This window comes from Notolepis coatsorum, assembly GCF_963971535.1.
Source record: "Notolepis coatsorum genome assembly, chromosome: 5".
Classification (NCBI taxonomy): domain Eukaryota; kingdom Metazoa; phylum Chordata; class Actinopteri; order Aulopiformes; family Paralepididae; genus Notolepis; species Notolepis coatsorum.
Window position 1 is genome coordinate 87,289,400 of NC_140169.1, and position 18,123 is coordinate 87,307,522.

Below are 18,123 nucleotides of genomic sequence, written 5' to 3' on the forward strand. Positions count from 1 at the left end.
CTTTAAGCCATTATGAAGGCACGGTTTATGCACTCAAGTGACAATGAGAATGGACAGATAGCAATACTATAAAGTATATATATAGCTGTTAGAAAGTACATCGGTTTGTTGACATATATTACACTGCAAGCCGTGGTCGTCAATGTGTTAATGAAGATGATTTGATTTGATTATTTGAATGTATTTATCCAGTATAAATAAAGATTGAATGAATGAATGAGTGTGTCCTACCCAGCCTTGGCCACGCTGATGGTCTGTTGCTCCATGGCCTCGTGGATGCTGGCCCGGTCGTGCTCCTTGATGCTGTTGAACTCGTCGATGCAGCACAGCCCTCCGTCTGACAGCACCAGAGCTCCCGCCTCCAGGTGCCACTCACCTCCGTCCTTCACCGCTGCTACGGTCAGACCTGAAGACAAACCACGTCATCTAGGACCAGCGGTCAGACCTGAAGACCTGTCTAGGACCAGTGGTTCCCACAGACATTGCAAAATAAAATTCAAGGACTTTCAAGTACTTTTCCAAGCACTATTTTATTTTATTTTAAAGGGGAACTATTTTACTATTCCTAGCACTATTTGGGCAACTTTACACAATTCCTGTGAGTCTATTGAAGACATCTGTACGTTTTTTTTCAAAAAAATTCATTGGTTTATATTTCTAATCAAGTACTCAAAACCATCATTTTTCAGCCTCAAGAAATCAGGCTGTTATGGCCTGGCTCCGCCCATAAGCACTTTGAGTGACAGTCAGTCCACAGAGAGAGAGAGAGAGAGAGAGAGAGAGAGAGAGAGAGAGAGAGAGAGAGAGAGAGAGAGAGAGAGAGAGAGAGAGAGAGAGAGAAAAAAAGTGTAAACACTCTGCGTGTCCTCCCGGGAGAGGGAGCCAGGAGGACACGCAGAGTGTTACAGTTCTCTCTCTCTCGGTTCGGGAGCATGAGCTGTCTGTGGCGCAGCGCGGTGGTGGACTTCCTCGAGAGGGAGAAGGAGCGTGTTTACAGTTCTCTCGCTCTCGCTCGGCTGGCAGCTAGAGGGGGGCGGGTGTTATTATGCAAATACGCACCACCTGGCGTCCCGAATACGCTAATTTTCAGATGACTCACTTGAGGGAGGGACATTATTGTGAGAGGAGAATTGGAAGAATGCGCCAAATCGAGAATTAGAGACATAGATCCTATTACTATAAGTCCACATAGCTCGAAAATGACCCTAAACACTGGAAAAGGTCATTTATAAGATAGTTCCCCTTTAAAAGGGTATTTTACTATTTAAAATGATACCATTCACTTTTAAATACTGTTTTTTTTTTTTTATATAGAAAAAAAAATCTGATCCAATATTTATGGCTTAAAACCAATTTCCGACAATTAGTTACACTTTAAATAAAAGAAAATGCAATTTCTTGATTCAGACAAACGGTTGATTTGAATTTCAAGGACTTTTTAAGCACCTTGTTAAAAGATTTGCTGTTTTCAAGGAATTCCAGGCACTTTAAGCACTTCAAGGACCTTGTGCGAACCCTGTAGACTGTTCTACTCCACGGTCCATGAGTTTGTGATTGTAAATATCTAACCAAATCACTTGAATGTGGTGAGACAGAAAATGGTTATTCCAATTGATTATTGGGAATGACAGTTATTGGACTATAGCTGATGATGGTTTTGTTTGCATCGACTGACCTGATTCAGCCCAACTGGTTATGCGTTTCTCTTTTTCATCTGTTCCAATACATTCAACAAATTGGATTTTGTAGGGCGGCTAAGTGGCGCAGTGCGCAAGGCGCTCGCCACTAACGCAGGAGATGCTGGGTTCGAGCCCAGCTCTCGGCGTTGCTACCAGCTTGGCTGGTCGTTCATACTAACACAATTGGCAGTGTTAGGGGTGGGAAAGCTGGTGGGTGGGGATTGGACGTTGTGGACAGCGACTCCTACAGGTCGGTTGGTGCGCCTGTACAGCAGAATCAGGAAGCAAGCATCGGGGGCAGCGTGAGCCATAGATATATATAGAACACTAGATAGCTTAAGGCGGAGTCACCAGCGTCACTGAACCGCCGCCATCTTGCTCGAGTCAGCCTTGAGTGAGAGTGAGTGAGCTGCAAAGAAAAAAATACTCATAACTCGCTGAAATATTGACGGATTTACAAACGGTTTGGTTTATTACAAGCATTATTAACGTGGCTATGATTCAAGCGGTTTGTAAAAAAAACATCTTTAAAAAAAAACATTTTTATAAGTATGCAGTATCATAACTACATCTTTGATGTTTATAGCAAACCAACCCGTTTGTAAATCCGTCAATATTTCAGCGAGTTATGAGTATTTTTGTCTGTGCCGATCACTCACCCTCACTCAAGGCTGACTCGAGCAAGATGGCGGCCCTACGACGACGTCGCTCTCCATTGGCCGGCAGCGCGGGTAAGCTATCTAGTGTTCTATATATATCTATGGCGTGAGCCTCCCATGCGTTACTCCTCGCCACTGAGAGATCGCGCTGTACAGGTGAAAAGATGTGACAGCTGCCTCCTCGTGTACCGGAGGGGACACGTGATGCAAGGCATGGTCCTCACTGCAGCCGACCAGAGGGAGGCATAGTCTAGCAACGTTCGAGACAGGGGAGGGGAGAATTGAAGAGAGAATTGGCGCGGCGAAATTGGGATGGGAGAAAAAAAAGTGGATCAAAAAAATTAATTTGGATTTTGTTTCCTTATTTATTTGACTAATAAATGGAAAATAGTCGCAATTATGATTATTTGTTTAGTGAAGTAGAGGATCACAGAAGCCTACATTAACCCATTCAGTGCCAACCACGAGTATAGTCGGGTTAACTCGCCATCGCTTGAGTGCCAATCACGAGTATAGTCGGGTTTTAATCGTTATTTCTTTTATTAGCGATATCCATACATTTTTCATCCATCCAGCCTGACGTTATCATTGGGAATGGGTCTGGATACTATTGCAGCTGGATACTATTGCATTGACTGGGGGGACTGGCTGGGAGAACAGGCTGTCATCCCCACCTGCCTGAAGAAGTCCACTATTATCCCTGTACCCAAAAAATCCAAGCCTGCTTGCCTCAACGACTACCGCCCTGTAGCTCTCACCTCCATAGCCATGAAGTGCTTTGAGAAGCTAGTAAAGGGCTACATCTGCTCCTCCCTCCCCATCAACATGGACCCCCTGCAATTTGCATACCGCCCCAACAGGTCCACGGAGGACGCCATAGCCCATGTGCTGCACACAGCAGCATCACACCTGGACAAGAGGCAGGGGAACTATGTGAGAATGCTATTCATCGACTACAGCTCGGCATTCAATACCATAGTCCCCTCCATACTCATAGCCAAGCTCAGGGACCTGGGCTTGAACTATGACCTCTGCCAGTGGGTCTTGGACTTCCTGACGGGCAGACCCCAGGTGGTGAGAGCAGGCAACTGCACCTCCTCATCCATCACCCTCAACATAGGGGCCCCCCAGGGCTGTGTTCTGAGTCCCCTCCTCTACTCCCTGTACACACACGACTGTGTGGCTCAGCGGAGTAGCAATACAATCATCAAATTTGCTGACGACACAGTGGTGGTGGGCCTGATCTCTGCCAACGACGAGAGGGCCTACCTGGAAGAGGTCAAGGTCCTGGCGGGATGGTGCGAGGAAAACAGCCTCTCCCTGAACGTCAGCAAAACAAAGGAGATGATTGTGGACTTCAGGAGGTCGGGGGTCAAGGACTACAGCCCCCTCAGCATCAACGGGGCACCGGTTGAGAGAGTCAACAGCTTTAAGTACCTCGGAGCCTACATATCCGAGGACTTGACATGGACCACACACATTGACAGTGTTGTGAAGAAAGCACGACAACGCCTCTACTTCCTCAGGCGCCTAAGGAAGTTCCAAGTCAGTCAGAAGATCCTTAAGAACTTCTACTCATGTACAATAGAGAGCATCCTGACTGGCAACATCACCTCCTGGTTTGGGAATAGCACTGCACAAGACCGAAGCAGACTACAAAGAGTGACACGTTCAGCCGAACGCACAATTGGAGGGGGGCTCCCCACCCTCCAGAACATTTACAACAAGCGTTGCAGGGGCAAGGCTAAGAGAATCATTAAAGACTCCAGTCACCCGAACAACTGCCTCTTTGAACTGCTGCGGTCAGGCAAGCGATACCGGAGTCTCAAGGCGAGCACAGAAAGACTCAGAAGAAGCTTCTATCCCCAGGCCATCAGGCTGCTAAACGAACAATGAACACTACACAACAACAACCATCAAACGCACATAGCACACACATCCACACGCACACACTCACTTTAAACAAACACACTGTAGCACCCACTCCACACACTTTATAGCACACACTCACTTTAAACAAACACACTGTAGCACCCACTCCCCACACTTTATATTTATTGATGAAGGATTGCACTACAACTCGTACACCTTACTGTAAATTGTACCTAAATTGTACCTCATCCCATTTCTGCTTTGCACTATATAGTACTGTACATTAGTACACTGCATAGTATTGTATATTATATGGTAACTCAGTTACGTCTATTCTGCATCGAACATTGTACATATGTCTATACTGAACACTGTGACCTCATTTTCTACTTCTAAATTACATGCTATACTATGTTATTTGATACTATCTTGTCTAGCACAGTCTCTGGAGCGTAACAGTAAGAAGCATTTTGTATGAAAGTATTCTGTACTTCTGTATGACAACTATTAAAGAAACTTGAAACTTGAGCATCGTGGATTATGTGTTTTGGACTATAACATTGGATCAATGGACGCAATCGATATTTGGAATGGCGATCAGGAATTGGATTAATCTTTTTGCATGACATGAGATGTGAGGTAAGGCCTTTATGTTACGAATCTTGGGGTAATCAGATGTTCCTTTCTCCGCCATCGGAGCGCGCGCGCGTGTGTGTGTGAGGTTCGCACCGACCAAAGTACGGAGAAGCGATTTTTCATACCCCGCTTCTCTTCGTGCATGAGGACACATATACTATCGATAATTTAGCGTTTATTTGAAAACTATTCATAAATCAGCCGAAAAATTACAACGTGTTTTGTGTATTCCACTAAAGGGCTATTATCGTGTCTTTCTCTGGAATTACTAGAAATCATCAAAACTATACTCGTATTCAAAACGGTATAAAACGTAAATGTAGAGATGAAAAAACTATCCGTTTCATACATTTTGACTGCAAGCAAGTCATTGATAAGCGACAGGTGTATTAGACCCATAGCCATAATTTAAGATATAGTTTAGTTTATTTTCTCTACCGAGCTGCGGCGTGGGGGCGGGTCCTAAAAACACACGCTTGTAGGGATGGTTTTGACTACTGACCCCGCCCGCCCGTTGAAGTGCAATGCCCAACAATGTCGGAGACAGGATCGCTGTGGATAACTGGAATGGCGATCAGATAATTTGGATTGTTTTTTTTGCATTACATCAGAGACCAGGTAAGGACATTATATATGAAAGCTTGCGTTGATCTGATATTTATTTCTACCCCGATCGACGCTGTCTCTGTGTCTGTATGTGTGGCTAAACAACATTGCATGCGTGCACGAGGAAGGATAACAATTATGATCTAGCATTGATTTCAGGAAGATCCGATAATCAGGTGAAAAACGTGTTTATTGAATTACACAAAAACACAGTTTTCGCGGGTTTTCCCTGGAATGACTCAGAAGCACCGAAACTATATTCATATTAAAAACGGTGTAAAACGGAAATGTACGGATGAAAAAAGAATCTGTTTTTTGCACGTTGACCAGAAGCAAGTCACTGAGACTCAACAGCGTTTTTAGACCCATAGCTATACTATAAAATATAGGTTTGGCTTTACAAACTACAACTACGTTTACATGGGATTAATGGACGGCAAGGAAAAGGTCACTTCCCGGAAGGGGCGTGGCACTCAATGTGTTAACCCATTCTCTGCCGGGCATTGTACCCATCCTAAACCATCCTCTGCCAGCGCTATTTGTCTATGGAGATGTTCACCTTCTTTACAGGGCTATAACTTTTTAAATTGTATTGCTAAATTGACATTACTATGGCCCATTCAACATCAATTATCTATCGTTCAGGATGTAGGAACGTTTTACTTTTTCATTCACACATTCATACTAAAATACCGTCTAGAGTATAAATATGTTTTTATCGTTTTCTGCTGTATTTCATAGAACGTGAGATATAGGCATAAATGTAGATGATCAAATGCAGTTTGATACCGATCAACGTTATATAAAAAATTTCAACTGTACATGGTCCTAAACGTCATGACTGGTCATTTGCGGGTGAACGGAGGCGGGGGGGGGTCGTTTATAATTCAATGACCGACGTTAAATGATTCATGTAGTATGGGTGATATTATTGATCAGAGCAGTTTGTATCGAAAATGGTAAAGAAAAACGCTGAAACTCACCCCAGTCTCCTCGTAGCGTTGGGTGATGAGAGTGGAGCAAAAAGATTGCTATTATGGGATGTTGATCGATGCGATCCATTTCCGGGTTGTATATTACTAATACACGACAAAGCACTTCCGGCCACTTCCGGTTTGGCAACTCGTCGATTGGCCACGAGGTGGCGGTATTGAAGCGTTGCAGAGTTGTGATGGCCCAGACAGCATCACCCAAGACTCCGTGAGTGAAATATGAATACCATGACGAAAATATGAAATATTGATCTCAAAAACGCCTTACTTATTGGCAGACAACGCATGGCAGAGAAACCCGCCTTAACACGTGAATGGCGGAGAATGGGTTAACACTTTGGGTGCCGGGAAACGCTTTTCAGCGTCATTCCCGGCCATGCTCAAGTTGCCGAAGACGCTTTACAGCGTCTTTGATCTGTTTACATCTTTTTTCGATTTTCCCCGTCTGAACTTCACCGCGGAGCTTTTGGCAGAATATTTTAACAGGAAACTGCAATTCCTCTCAAATTACACTAGGTATCTGAAATTAGTAGTGTGTGCTATCAATGGAATTGTGCTACATGCTATGCTACACAATCCATGCATATATAGGCCACCATGTGCTGCACACACACACACACGCACACACACACACACAAAGATCAAAGGGCATGACCCCTATCCAACAGCTTTGAACTTGCAGCACATTGTGGCCTATATATGCATGGATTGTGTAGCATAGCATGTAGCACAATTCCATTGATAGCACACACTGTGTGTGTGTGTGTGCTATCAATGGAATTGGGACTATGCTAAATGAAATAGCATTGATTACAACACACACACACACACACCACATCAAAGGCTTGAACCCTCTCAAACACCTTTGAACTATGGCGAGGCCTGCATATCACACACCACACACACACACACATGTACATGTACATGCTTTGATGTACAATGGCCGCTGATTTATTTTGTGTTCATTACAGGATCTGACACCGAGTCCGGGGCCGATACACCAACATGCTTGGGTATGTACTAACTACATTTATGTATGTAAATGTATTACTATTGTGTTTTATGAGACTTACCTACTGAATGAATTTAATCCAATTCAGATTCTGGCGCAGACCCCGCAGAGAGTGACGCAGAGACTGGCAACGACATAGGATCACATTCTACTCCTGCAGGTAATTGTACATAAAATATAACACATAATGCTATATATATATATATATATATATATATATATATATCATGTAAATACAATGACAATACGTTGCCCTAGTGTAATGTATTACATCATGTGATTCTAGAACTGGATGCTAGTCTGGACATGCCGGAACCCGTTGCAGGGCGGAAACGCACATCTAAGAGCGGTAAGTTGGCCTCACTCTGCACACCACTTCCAGCTCTGACCTCTGACCCCCACACCACGTCCAGCTCTGACATCTGAACCCCACACACACTCACAGTTTGTAACTACGTGGCATATGAATGTTTGTCTACAGTAGGGGTGTTATAGTATATTTGTATAATTGACAGGTCGTGGCATGCGACGCGGAGGAGCGAAGAGCAGGGCTGCGATCCGTCAGGAAGAGGAGAATGCCTGGTCTCGTGAGGGCTGGGTGCCTCACAGGATCCCCTTCACAGCCCAACCGGGGTTGCTCCAGGACGCCGCGGCACTCAAATCGTACCGGCCTGCGAAATGGATGGATCTGTTCCTGACGGATGCTTTTCTGAATTCCATTGTTGCCCAGACCAACCTCTACGCTGATCAGTCCATTGCCCGGCTGGACCCCACGCTAACCAGTAGCAGGGCACTGCTTTGGAAGCCCCTCACATTGAAGGAGCTGAAGAAGTTCCTTGGACTCAATTTCCTTAGCAGTGTCCTGCGGAAGCCTCGCGTGGACCAGATGTGGACCACTGACGACATGATGTACACACCATATTACTCGCAGACCATGCCACGCAACCGGTTTCAATTGATCTGGCGATTCCTCCACTTTGTGGACAATACATCCCTGGAAGTTAGAGACAAATTGTGCAAAGTACGCCCTGTAGTCGACCATGTAAACGCGAGGTGCAAGGACCTGTACCAGCCTGAACGTGAGCTCGCCATTGACGAGGGGGTGATGGCATGGCGAGGCCGCCTGACCTTCCGGGTCTACAACCCCAACAAGCCCACCCGCTATGGCATCAAGTCTTACTTCCTGTGCGAATCACGCACAGGATATTGCTTTGCATTTAAGCCATATTGTCGGGAAGGCTCGTTCCTGGGGGACACGGTCGTCGGTCTGCTTGGACGTCTGTCTGGGGCTGGATATACGTTGTACATGGACAACTTCTACAACTCGGTACGTATGTCCGCCAGGCTCCGACAGTTGAGGACCAACGTCTGTGGTACCCTCAGGAAGCACCGGGGGGAGCCAGCCATCATCAAGAACGTGACCAAACGTGACATCGGTGTGGGGGAGCGCATTGCGGTCAACAACAAGGAGGTCCTGATCGTGGCATGGCGCGATAAGAGAATCGTGAAAACCATCAGCAGCTACCACGAGGACACCATGGAAATGGCGATGGTGTGGAAGAAGCAGAAGAAGGGCAAAGCGCTGAGGGTGGAGATGCTCAAGCAGTCATCAATCATGGCGTACAATAAATTCATGAACGGCGTCGATCAGCTGGATCAAAATATCTCGTACTATCCGGTTACACGTAAGACTGGAAAGTGGACCAAAAAGTTTGTGATGTATCTGATCCAAATATGTATGTTCAACGCTTTTGTCTTGTACAAAAAAAAGCACCCACAAGGGCATTCCTACAACCTCTTCCGGTTCACCAGGGCTGTGGCGCGGACCTACACAGATGGTCTGGAGAAGAATATTCCTGGGGTGACAGCGGAGATGGAGGCGGAGGCAGGGGAGGAGGCAGGGGGTGGGGATGAGGAGGAGGCAGGGGCTGAGCAGGTGGGGCGTGACGACCCTAGGGCCCCACTGGGGGACCCGCAGAGCAGATTAGTGGGTGGCTTTGTGAAGCATGTAATGGTTGCATACAAAGCCACCCCCAAGCGAAAGCTACCGTGTAGGAAATGTCGGGTCTGCAGTAGTGTTGTCAAAAATATCGAAGTATCGATACATATCGATACTGAATATTTAAAACGGCTTCAATACTCATTTCCCGAAGTACCGATACTTTCTGCAGTATCGGTACCAGCTGGCTTGCTCCCGCAAGTTGTTGACAGACAGACGCGCTGCCAGAGCCTTGCCCTTCCGCCTCCTCCTCCTCCTCGCTCAGAGCAACAGACACAAGCTGCTGCAGCCTCCTCGTTGGAAACGGGGTAGTTGTGTCGAGTTCATGCGTGTACTGGTGTAGTGGGCTCGGCTTGACGTTACTCCGTTTCCATGAAGTAATAGGTGGCCAGCTAGCTAGCATTAAGCTAACGGAGGAACGACAGCTAACGTTAGCTAATAATAGCGTTGTTTACAAACTGAAGACAGGGCTGCCTGCCCGGCTGTGAGGGGGAGGAGGAGGAGGAGGAAGAGAGAGAGAGAGAGAGAGAGAGAGAGAGAGAGAGAGATTTCTCCGGAGCTATGCTATGCTATGTAACGTTAATAAATGCTCCGAGCATAGCTCCGGAGAAATCTCTCTCTCTCTCTTCCTCCTCCCCCTCACAGCCGGGCAGGCAGCCCTGTCTTCATTTTGTAAACAACGCTATTATTAGCTAACATTAGCTGTCGTTCCTCCGTTAGCTTAATGCTAGCTAGCTGGCCACCTATTACTTCATGGAAACGGAGTAACGTCAAGCCGAGCCCACTACACCAGTACACGCATGAACTCGACACAACTACCCCGTTGCCAACGTTCGGTCGAGCGGAGCCGGAGCCCATCCTACACCAGTACACGCGTAACGTTAATAAATGCTCCGAGCATAGCTCCGGAGAAATCTCTCTCGCTCTCGCTCTCTCTCTCTCGTCATAACTAGGAAGGTGCGCTCAGTAGACCTAAAATCTCCAGCAGCCACTCTCTCTTTCTCTCTCTCTCTGATCTAAAGATAAACAAAGGGTTTTAAAAGTGTATTTATCTTCTCGTATAGTACCAGAGAGAAGCTGAGGAGAATCAACCAGCAACAAAAGCAAAATTTGTATTGGTATATATTAAATTTGGTATTGAAAGTATCGAAAGTATCGATACTTTTCAAGGTATCGTATCGAAGTCGAAATTCCAGTATCGTGACAACACTAGTCTGCAGTAGGCGTGGCATCAGGAGTGAGACCAGATATTTTTGCACATTGTGCAAAGTCCCCCTGCATCGTGACAAATGCTTCGCTCTGTACCACACAAAGAGGGATTTCTCTAAATAGTTTCTTTATTAGTTGTCATACAGAAGTACAGACTACTTCTAAATAATCCGGCACACAGAAGTACAGATTACTTCTAAATAATCCATCATTGTGTGATACAGACAGAACCATGTGTACCGGTACATAGTATAGCTAGCTGAGAGTAGTATAGTATAGTGTAGTATAGTATAGTATAGTATATTATAGTATAGTATAGTATAGTGTATGGGTAGTTGCACTGTTTTCTGTACAAGACAAATGCGTTGAACACATGTATTTGGGCCATGGTTGTCGATATTGCATAGGCATGTTTGGACCACTTGCAGATGAGACGTTATGTTAGCGCTCTAGCTGTATCGACTCCATTCATAATTTGCATTGTGTGTGTATATAGTTTATTTTTTTATTTATCTTTTTCCCCCCTCATTTTTACCGTTTGCACAGAACCAATGGTTGCCGACAGTCACCCAGTTTATAAAAGTATATACTGTAGGGAGCTCCAGTAGCTCACCACGTACCGCGAGTGCTATTTCAGCGCCGTGGACAACCGCGCTCGCGCGGATCTGGGGCTGAGTGCGTTCGAATCCCGGACGGCAACCGTGCCTTTCCCAGAGTGTCTTCCCCCCCATCTGAACCCTTTCAGCCTGCTTCTGTCGGTCGAACTTGACCAAGTATGAATGCGAAGAAAAGCGATAAACGCTAAAAGAACCAGGTGACTGGTCAAAGTTTAAAAAAAAAAAGTATATACTGTAGGTAACATACCACACTTTTCTAATGCAGTCCATTGGCCTCTTATTTATATACTTTGGAAGCATGTATTGGATATTTTTTGGTCCACAGATCATCTGGCGCTTCATCCATTTATCAATGGACAATGTAGTCATCGATGCGAGAGACCAAGTAAGATACGCCCTGTAGTTCATGTGACGTGCCTGTACTGTGAATGTTACCAGCAAACTTCTAAATGCACTGAAACAATGGTTGGTTATCCTCCAGTGTTCACTTTTTATAAGGTATTGTCTTGGTAAATTACCATAATCCTATACTGTGAATGTTACCAGCAAACTTCTAAATGCACTGAAACAATGGTTGGTTATCCTCCAGTGGTCACTTTTTATAAGGTATTGTCTTGGTAAATTACCATAATCCTATACTGTGAATGTTACCAGCAAACTCCTAAATGCACTGACACAATGGTTGGTTATCATCAGCCAGTGTTCACTTTTTATAAGGTATTGTCTGGGTAAATTACCATAATCCTATACTGTGAATGTTACCAGCAAACTTCTAAATGCACTGAAACAATGGTTGGTTATCATCAGCCAGTGTTCACTTTTTATAAGGTATTGTCTTGGTAAATTACCATAATCCTATACTGTGAATGTTACCAGCAAACTTCTAAATGCACTGAAACAATGGTTGATTATCCTCCAGTGTTCACTTTTTATAAGGTATTGTCTTGGTAAATTACCATAATCCTATACTGTGAATGTTACCAGCAAACTCCTAAATGCACTGACACAATGGTTGGTTATCATCAGCCAGTGTTCACTTTTTATAAGGTATTGTCTGGGTAAATTACCATAATCCTATACTGTGAATGTTACCAGCAAACTTCTAAATGCACTGAAACAATGGTTGGTTATCATCAGCCAGTGTTCACTTTTTATAAGGTATTGTCTTGGTAAATTACCATAATCCTATACTGTGAATGTTACCAGCAAACTTCTAAATGCACTGAAACAATGGTTGATTATCCTCCAGTGTTCACTTTTTATAAGGTATTGTCTTGGTAAATTACCACAATCCTATACTGTGAATGTTACCAGCAAACTTCTAAATGCACTGAAACAATGGTTGATTATCCTCCAGTGTTCACTTTTTATAAGGTATTGTCTTGGTAAATTACCATAATCCTATACTGTAAATGTTACCAGCAAACTCCTAAATGCACTGAAACAATGGTTGATTATCCTCCAGTGTTCACTTTTTATAAGGTATTGTCTTGGTAAATTACCATAATCCTATACTGTAAATGTTACCAGCAAACTCCTAAATGCACTGAAACAATGGTTGGTTATCATCAGCCAGTGTTCACTTTTTATAAGGTATTGTCTTGGTAAATTACCATAATTGTATACTGTGAATGTTACCAGCATATGTGTCTAATGCACAGCAACAATGGTTGGTACTGATGACTTGTCACCCAGTTTATTGAACATATTTTGCAATAAAAATGTTCATTTCATCAAAGTTTCAAGTTTTCTGCATTGTAAAGTATTCTGTATTTTATAATAATGTTTTCTGGACCTACACCAGTAGTTATAACTTACTTGTTCATTAGCGCCAGGCATGGTGGTTGATAAGGTAGTAGTATTTCCAGGTGAAACTAATTGATATATTATCAATACAAGATATTATTACTTTATGAATGTGTTTATCATGTATGGACGAATAAATTGGAAAACAGGTAGGTACAGAGCAACACAGTGTCTACAACACAGGAGCAGATTATGCACAGTACATGAATGAGAAACAGTCGAAATGTTTTTTTTTAGTTTATTGCATGCACATGATCTATAATACCTGATCGGTACAATATCTACTAACCTGATCAATACAATATATTCCCACCTGATCGATATAATAGTATTACTGCATTTCAAGTTTGTCAGTCAGTCGGACTGTCAGTCAGTCGGACTGTCAATCAATCAATCAATCAATCAAACAATCAACAAAACAATCAATCAAACAACCAATAAAACAATCAATCAATCAAACAACCAACAAAACAATCAATCAAACAAAACAATCAATCAATCAAACAACCAACAAAACAATAAAACAATCTATCAATCAAACCAATAAAACAATCTATCAAACAATCAATCAATCAAACAACCAATAAAACAAACAATCAATCAAACAACCAACAAAACAATCAATCTATCAAACAATCTATCAATCAAACAACCAATAAAACAATCAAACAATCAATCAACCAACAAAACAATCAATCAATCAAACAACCAACAAAACAATCTATCAATCAAACCAATAAAACAATCTATCAATCAAACAACCAATAAAACAATCAATCAATCAAACAACCAACAAAACAATCAATCAATCAAAACAATCAATCAATCAAACAACCAACAAAACAATAAAACAATCTATCAATCAAACCAACAATCTATCAAACAATCTATCAATCAAACAACCAATAAAACAATCAAACAATCAATCAAACAACCAACAAAACAATAAAACAATCTATCAATCAAACCAATAAAACAATCTATCAAACAATCTATCAATCAAACAACCAATAAAACAATCAATCAAACAACCAACAAAACAATCAATCAATCAAACAAAACAATCAATCAAACAACCAACAAAACAATAAAACAATCTATCAATCAAACCAATAAAACAATCTATCAAACAATCTATCAATCAAACCATCCATCCATCCATCCCAGTCTAAATTGCTTTATAACACGTTCGGTACCTATTATCATCCCGGCCGGCGCGGCGGCACACCTTTCATAAAAGTGCCTGTAACTCCTGTTCTAAAGAATTTACCTGTATTTTTACCCTTTGTTGACGTTTTTTAACTTGTAATTGTGAACAAACGAAGACATGCAGAAACAAACGTTTTTTTTCATTGTGTACATCAACTTGTCGTCGTCAAATGAGCCAAACCATTTCCCCATAGTTATAATATAAAATATAGAAATAGCTCCGCTAAGATCATGAGATATGCTAAAATCGCCCAGGAATCCTGGCAATCCACAGTCATTTTCCGGATTTCTGGCCGGCACCCAAAGTGTTAAGAGAGCTGCACACTTATAATTTTTTGCAACATTATGGGAAATGCGCTTAGCACAAATTAATGGAAGCAAATACAGACCACTAGCCTAGATTAAAATCTCCATTAAAACTGTTGTCCATATCCGATGCCAATAATTTGTGCTAAGCTAGGCCAGTTTGCAGCCAGATAGCTTTCCACTTTCTAACGCACAGAGGAAATTGGTATTTATCTATTTGTCTGACTCTGGAGAAGATGGTAAGTGCATTTCCCATAATGTTGGAATGTTCCTTTTAAAAAAATCTTTTTTTTACAATCGATATGATAGAATATTCAAATATTGATATGCCTTCAAATGTCCATACCTAGAATGTGATACATTACCTGACACCAATCAACCTCTACTGTCTTTAACTATGAATGTACACCAATCAACCTCTACTGTCTTTAACTATGAATGTACACCAATCAACCTCTACTGTCTTTAACTATGAATGTACACCAATCAACCTCTACTGTCTTTAACTATGAATGTACACCTCAACCTCTACTGTCTTTAACTATGAATGTACACCTCAACCTCTACTGTCTTTAACTATGAATGTACACCATGTTTACCATCTATTGATAATGGGGTTTGAAAACATTGTTGAAGTGGTGTGTTTTATATGGGTCTTTGTCTTAAATATTCAGTTGTTGATGCATTACAGTTCGAGTGCTTGTTGAGTTCTGTTGTTTGCAGTGACCAGGTCTTTTTGTTTTTAACCATTATTTATCCTGGGAACATCTCATTGTGTTATGCTCAACATATGCACTCAAATAAATTGTATTTACTACCTAAAGTGTCCACGTATATCATTTGAATGATTATCTATCTAATAAATTAAATCAATCAATCAATTGTAAAGTATAATGCATCAACCCATGAGTGGTTACACACGGAGAGTGTAATGTATGGGTGCAGCCAGTAGAGGGCGTACCTGCATTCGTAGATCCTATCCCCGCGGTGAGGACAGAGCGAGGCGTGATCTTAGCAGCGTACTTGAGGAACTGAGACTTCCCTGTACCTGGGTCTCCTACCAGCAACATGTGAGACTCACCTAGAGGAGGGGAGATGTTACCAGGAGGCGTAGATGTTTAACAATAATGAAACAAAGAGAACATCTTTTATACTTTTAGACAGACAGACAAACAGACAGACAGACAGACAGACAGACAGACAGACAGACAGACAGACAGACAGACAGACAGACAGACAGACAGACAGACAGACAGACATATTTGTGCGTGCACACGTGCCGCCGGAATCCATATTAGCGCACGCTGCCGGAGAAATAACTTAAAACTACGTTAGAATTGTTCGAGATAGGTTATTCATGTTCATGGAGTCATGTGCGTGTGAATTTGCTAGGATGTTTTTGGTGCGTGTGTCCGCTGACACTAGAAGTGCTCTGGAGGCCCAGGTAGCTGACACTAGAAGTGCTCTGGAGGCCCAGGTAGCTGACACTAGGAGTGCTCTGGAGGCCCAGGTAGCTGACACTAGAAGTGCTCTGGAGGCCCAGGTAGCTGACACTAGAAGTGCTCTGGAGGCCCAGGTAGCTGACACTAGAAGTGCTCTGGAGGCCCAGGTAGCTGACACTAGGAGTGCTCTGGAGGCCCAGGTAGCTGACACTAGGAGTGCTCTGGAGGCCCAGGTAGCTGACACTAGGAGTGCTCTGGAGGCCCAGGTAGCTGACACTAGGAGTGCTCTGGAGGCCCAGGTAGCTGACACTAGAAGTGCTCTGGAGGCCCAGGTAGCTGACACTAGAAGTGCTCTGGAGGCCCAGGTAGCTGACACTAGAAGTGCTCTGGAGGCCCAGGTAGCTGACACTAGGAGTGCTCTGGAGGCCCAGGTAGCTGACACTAGGAGTGCTCTGGAGGCCCAGGTAGCTGACACTAGAAGTGCTCTGGAGGCCCAGGTAGCTGACACTAGGAGTGCTCTGGAGGCCCAGGTAGCTGACACTAGAAGTGCTCTGGAGGCCCAGGTAGCTGACACTAGAAGTGCTCTGGAGGCCCAGGTAGCTGACACTAGAAGTGCTCTGGAGGCCCAGGTAGCTGACACTAGAAGTGCTCTGGAGGCCCAGGTAGCTGACACTAGGAGTGCTCTGGAGGCCCAGGTAGCTGACACTAGAAGTGCTCTGGAGGCCCAGGTAGCTGACACTAGGAGTGCTCTGGAGGCCCAGGTAGCTGACACTAGGAGTGCTCTGGAGGCCCAGGTAGCTGACACTAGAAGTGCTCTGGAGGCCCAGGTAGCTGACACTAGAAGTGCTCTGGAGGCCCAGGTAGCTGACACTAGAAGTGCTCTGGAGGCCCAGGTAGCTGACACTAGAAGTGCTCTGGAGGCCCAGGTAGCTGACACTAGAAGTGCTCTGGAGGCCCAGGTAGCTGCATATTTGTACACTGCAAAAAAAATTATCTTATCAAGTGAAAATATCTTAGTAGTATTTGGTACAATAAGTCCAATATTGAGTAGAATTATCTTGAATTATCTTATTTCACACAGATAATTTTGCTTATTTTCTTCTTGATTGGTAAATTTAATCTTGTTTTAAGAAAATGTTAATCTTGTTTTCTTAAAAATCAGAAAAAAAAACTACATTATCTGCCAGTGGGATAAGATAATTCAAGATAATTCTACTCAATATAGACTTATTGTACCAAATACAAGATATGTTCACTTGATAAGATACTTTTTTTGCAGTGTAGTTGTAATCAAAGTAAATGTCAAGATGAATGACATGCCTCAACACTTGTACACTATTTGTATTGAACATAGATATAGATGATTTAATAGATAATATAAATACTAACATACTAACTGTCTAACATACACAAATCATAACACTACAACAGCACTTTACACCTAAGAAGTCTCAGTGGCATAGCATAGGCTACATTCTGCCTTAGAGCATTTCATTTTCCTGGGCTTTTGAAAGAAAAGCTCCAGGGCTCTTTGGTGGGGAATTCACTGGTAGGGGTCCATTGATGCTGAGACGCATACAAGCGGCCAGAGGGTCTCCCTGCAGCCTGTTCCTCAGGCCAGTCTTTTACATTAAGCACCACGCACAATTTTTTTTTAAATAAAGTATAATTATATATATATTTTTTAATACTCTTTTTTTAATAGTCTAGTAACAGTTCATAGCAGCGGCGGTCCTAATTCAGCAGCGGCGCAGGGACAGACTGGATATATAGATAGATAGATAGATGGACTAATGGACACCAGTGAGAATAATACCCACCCCTGACCGTGGTCCATAATACCCACCCCTGGCCTTGGCTCATAATACCCACCCCTGACCTTGGTATATAATACCCACCCCTGACCATGGTCCATAATACCCACCCCTGACCGTGGTCCATAATACCTAACTTACCCCTGACTGTGGTCCATAATACCCACCCCTGACCTTGGTCCATAATAACCACCCCTGACCTTGGTCCATAATACCCACCCCTGACCTTGGTCCATAATAACCACCCCTGACCTTGGTCCATAAT

At 43.3% G+C, this 18,123-nt stretch overlaps 1 protein-coding gene across 1 annotated transcript in view; it reads right to left on the reverse strand.

Annotated features, from left to right (window-relative positions):
• Nucleotides 1–18,123, reverse strand: part of mcm9 (minichromosome maintenance 9 homologous recombination repair factor) — a 121,296-nt gene that overhangs the window by 16,754 nt on the left and 86,419 nt on the right. The window contains exons 9-10 of the mRNA XM_084314167.1: nucleotides 15,564–15,683; nucleotides 232–406 (exon numbers count right to left, since the gene is read on the reverse strand). Of these exons, the coding sequence (XP_084170293.1) occupies nucleotides 232–406; nucleotides 15,564–15,683 (295 nt within the window). The remainder of the gene's footprint in view (nucleotides 1–231; nucleotides 407–15,563; nucleotides 15,684–18,123) is intronic.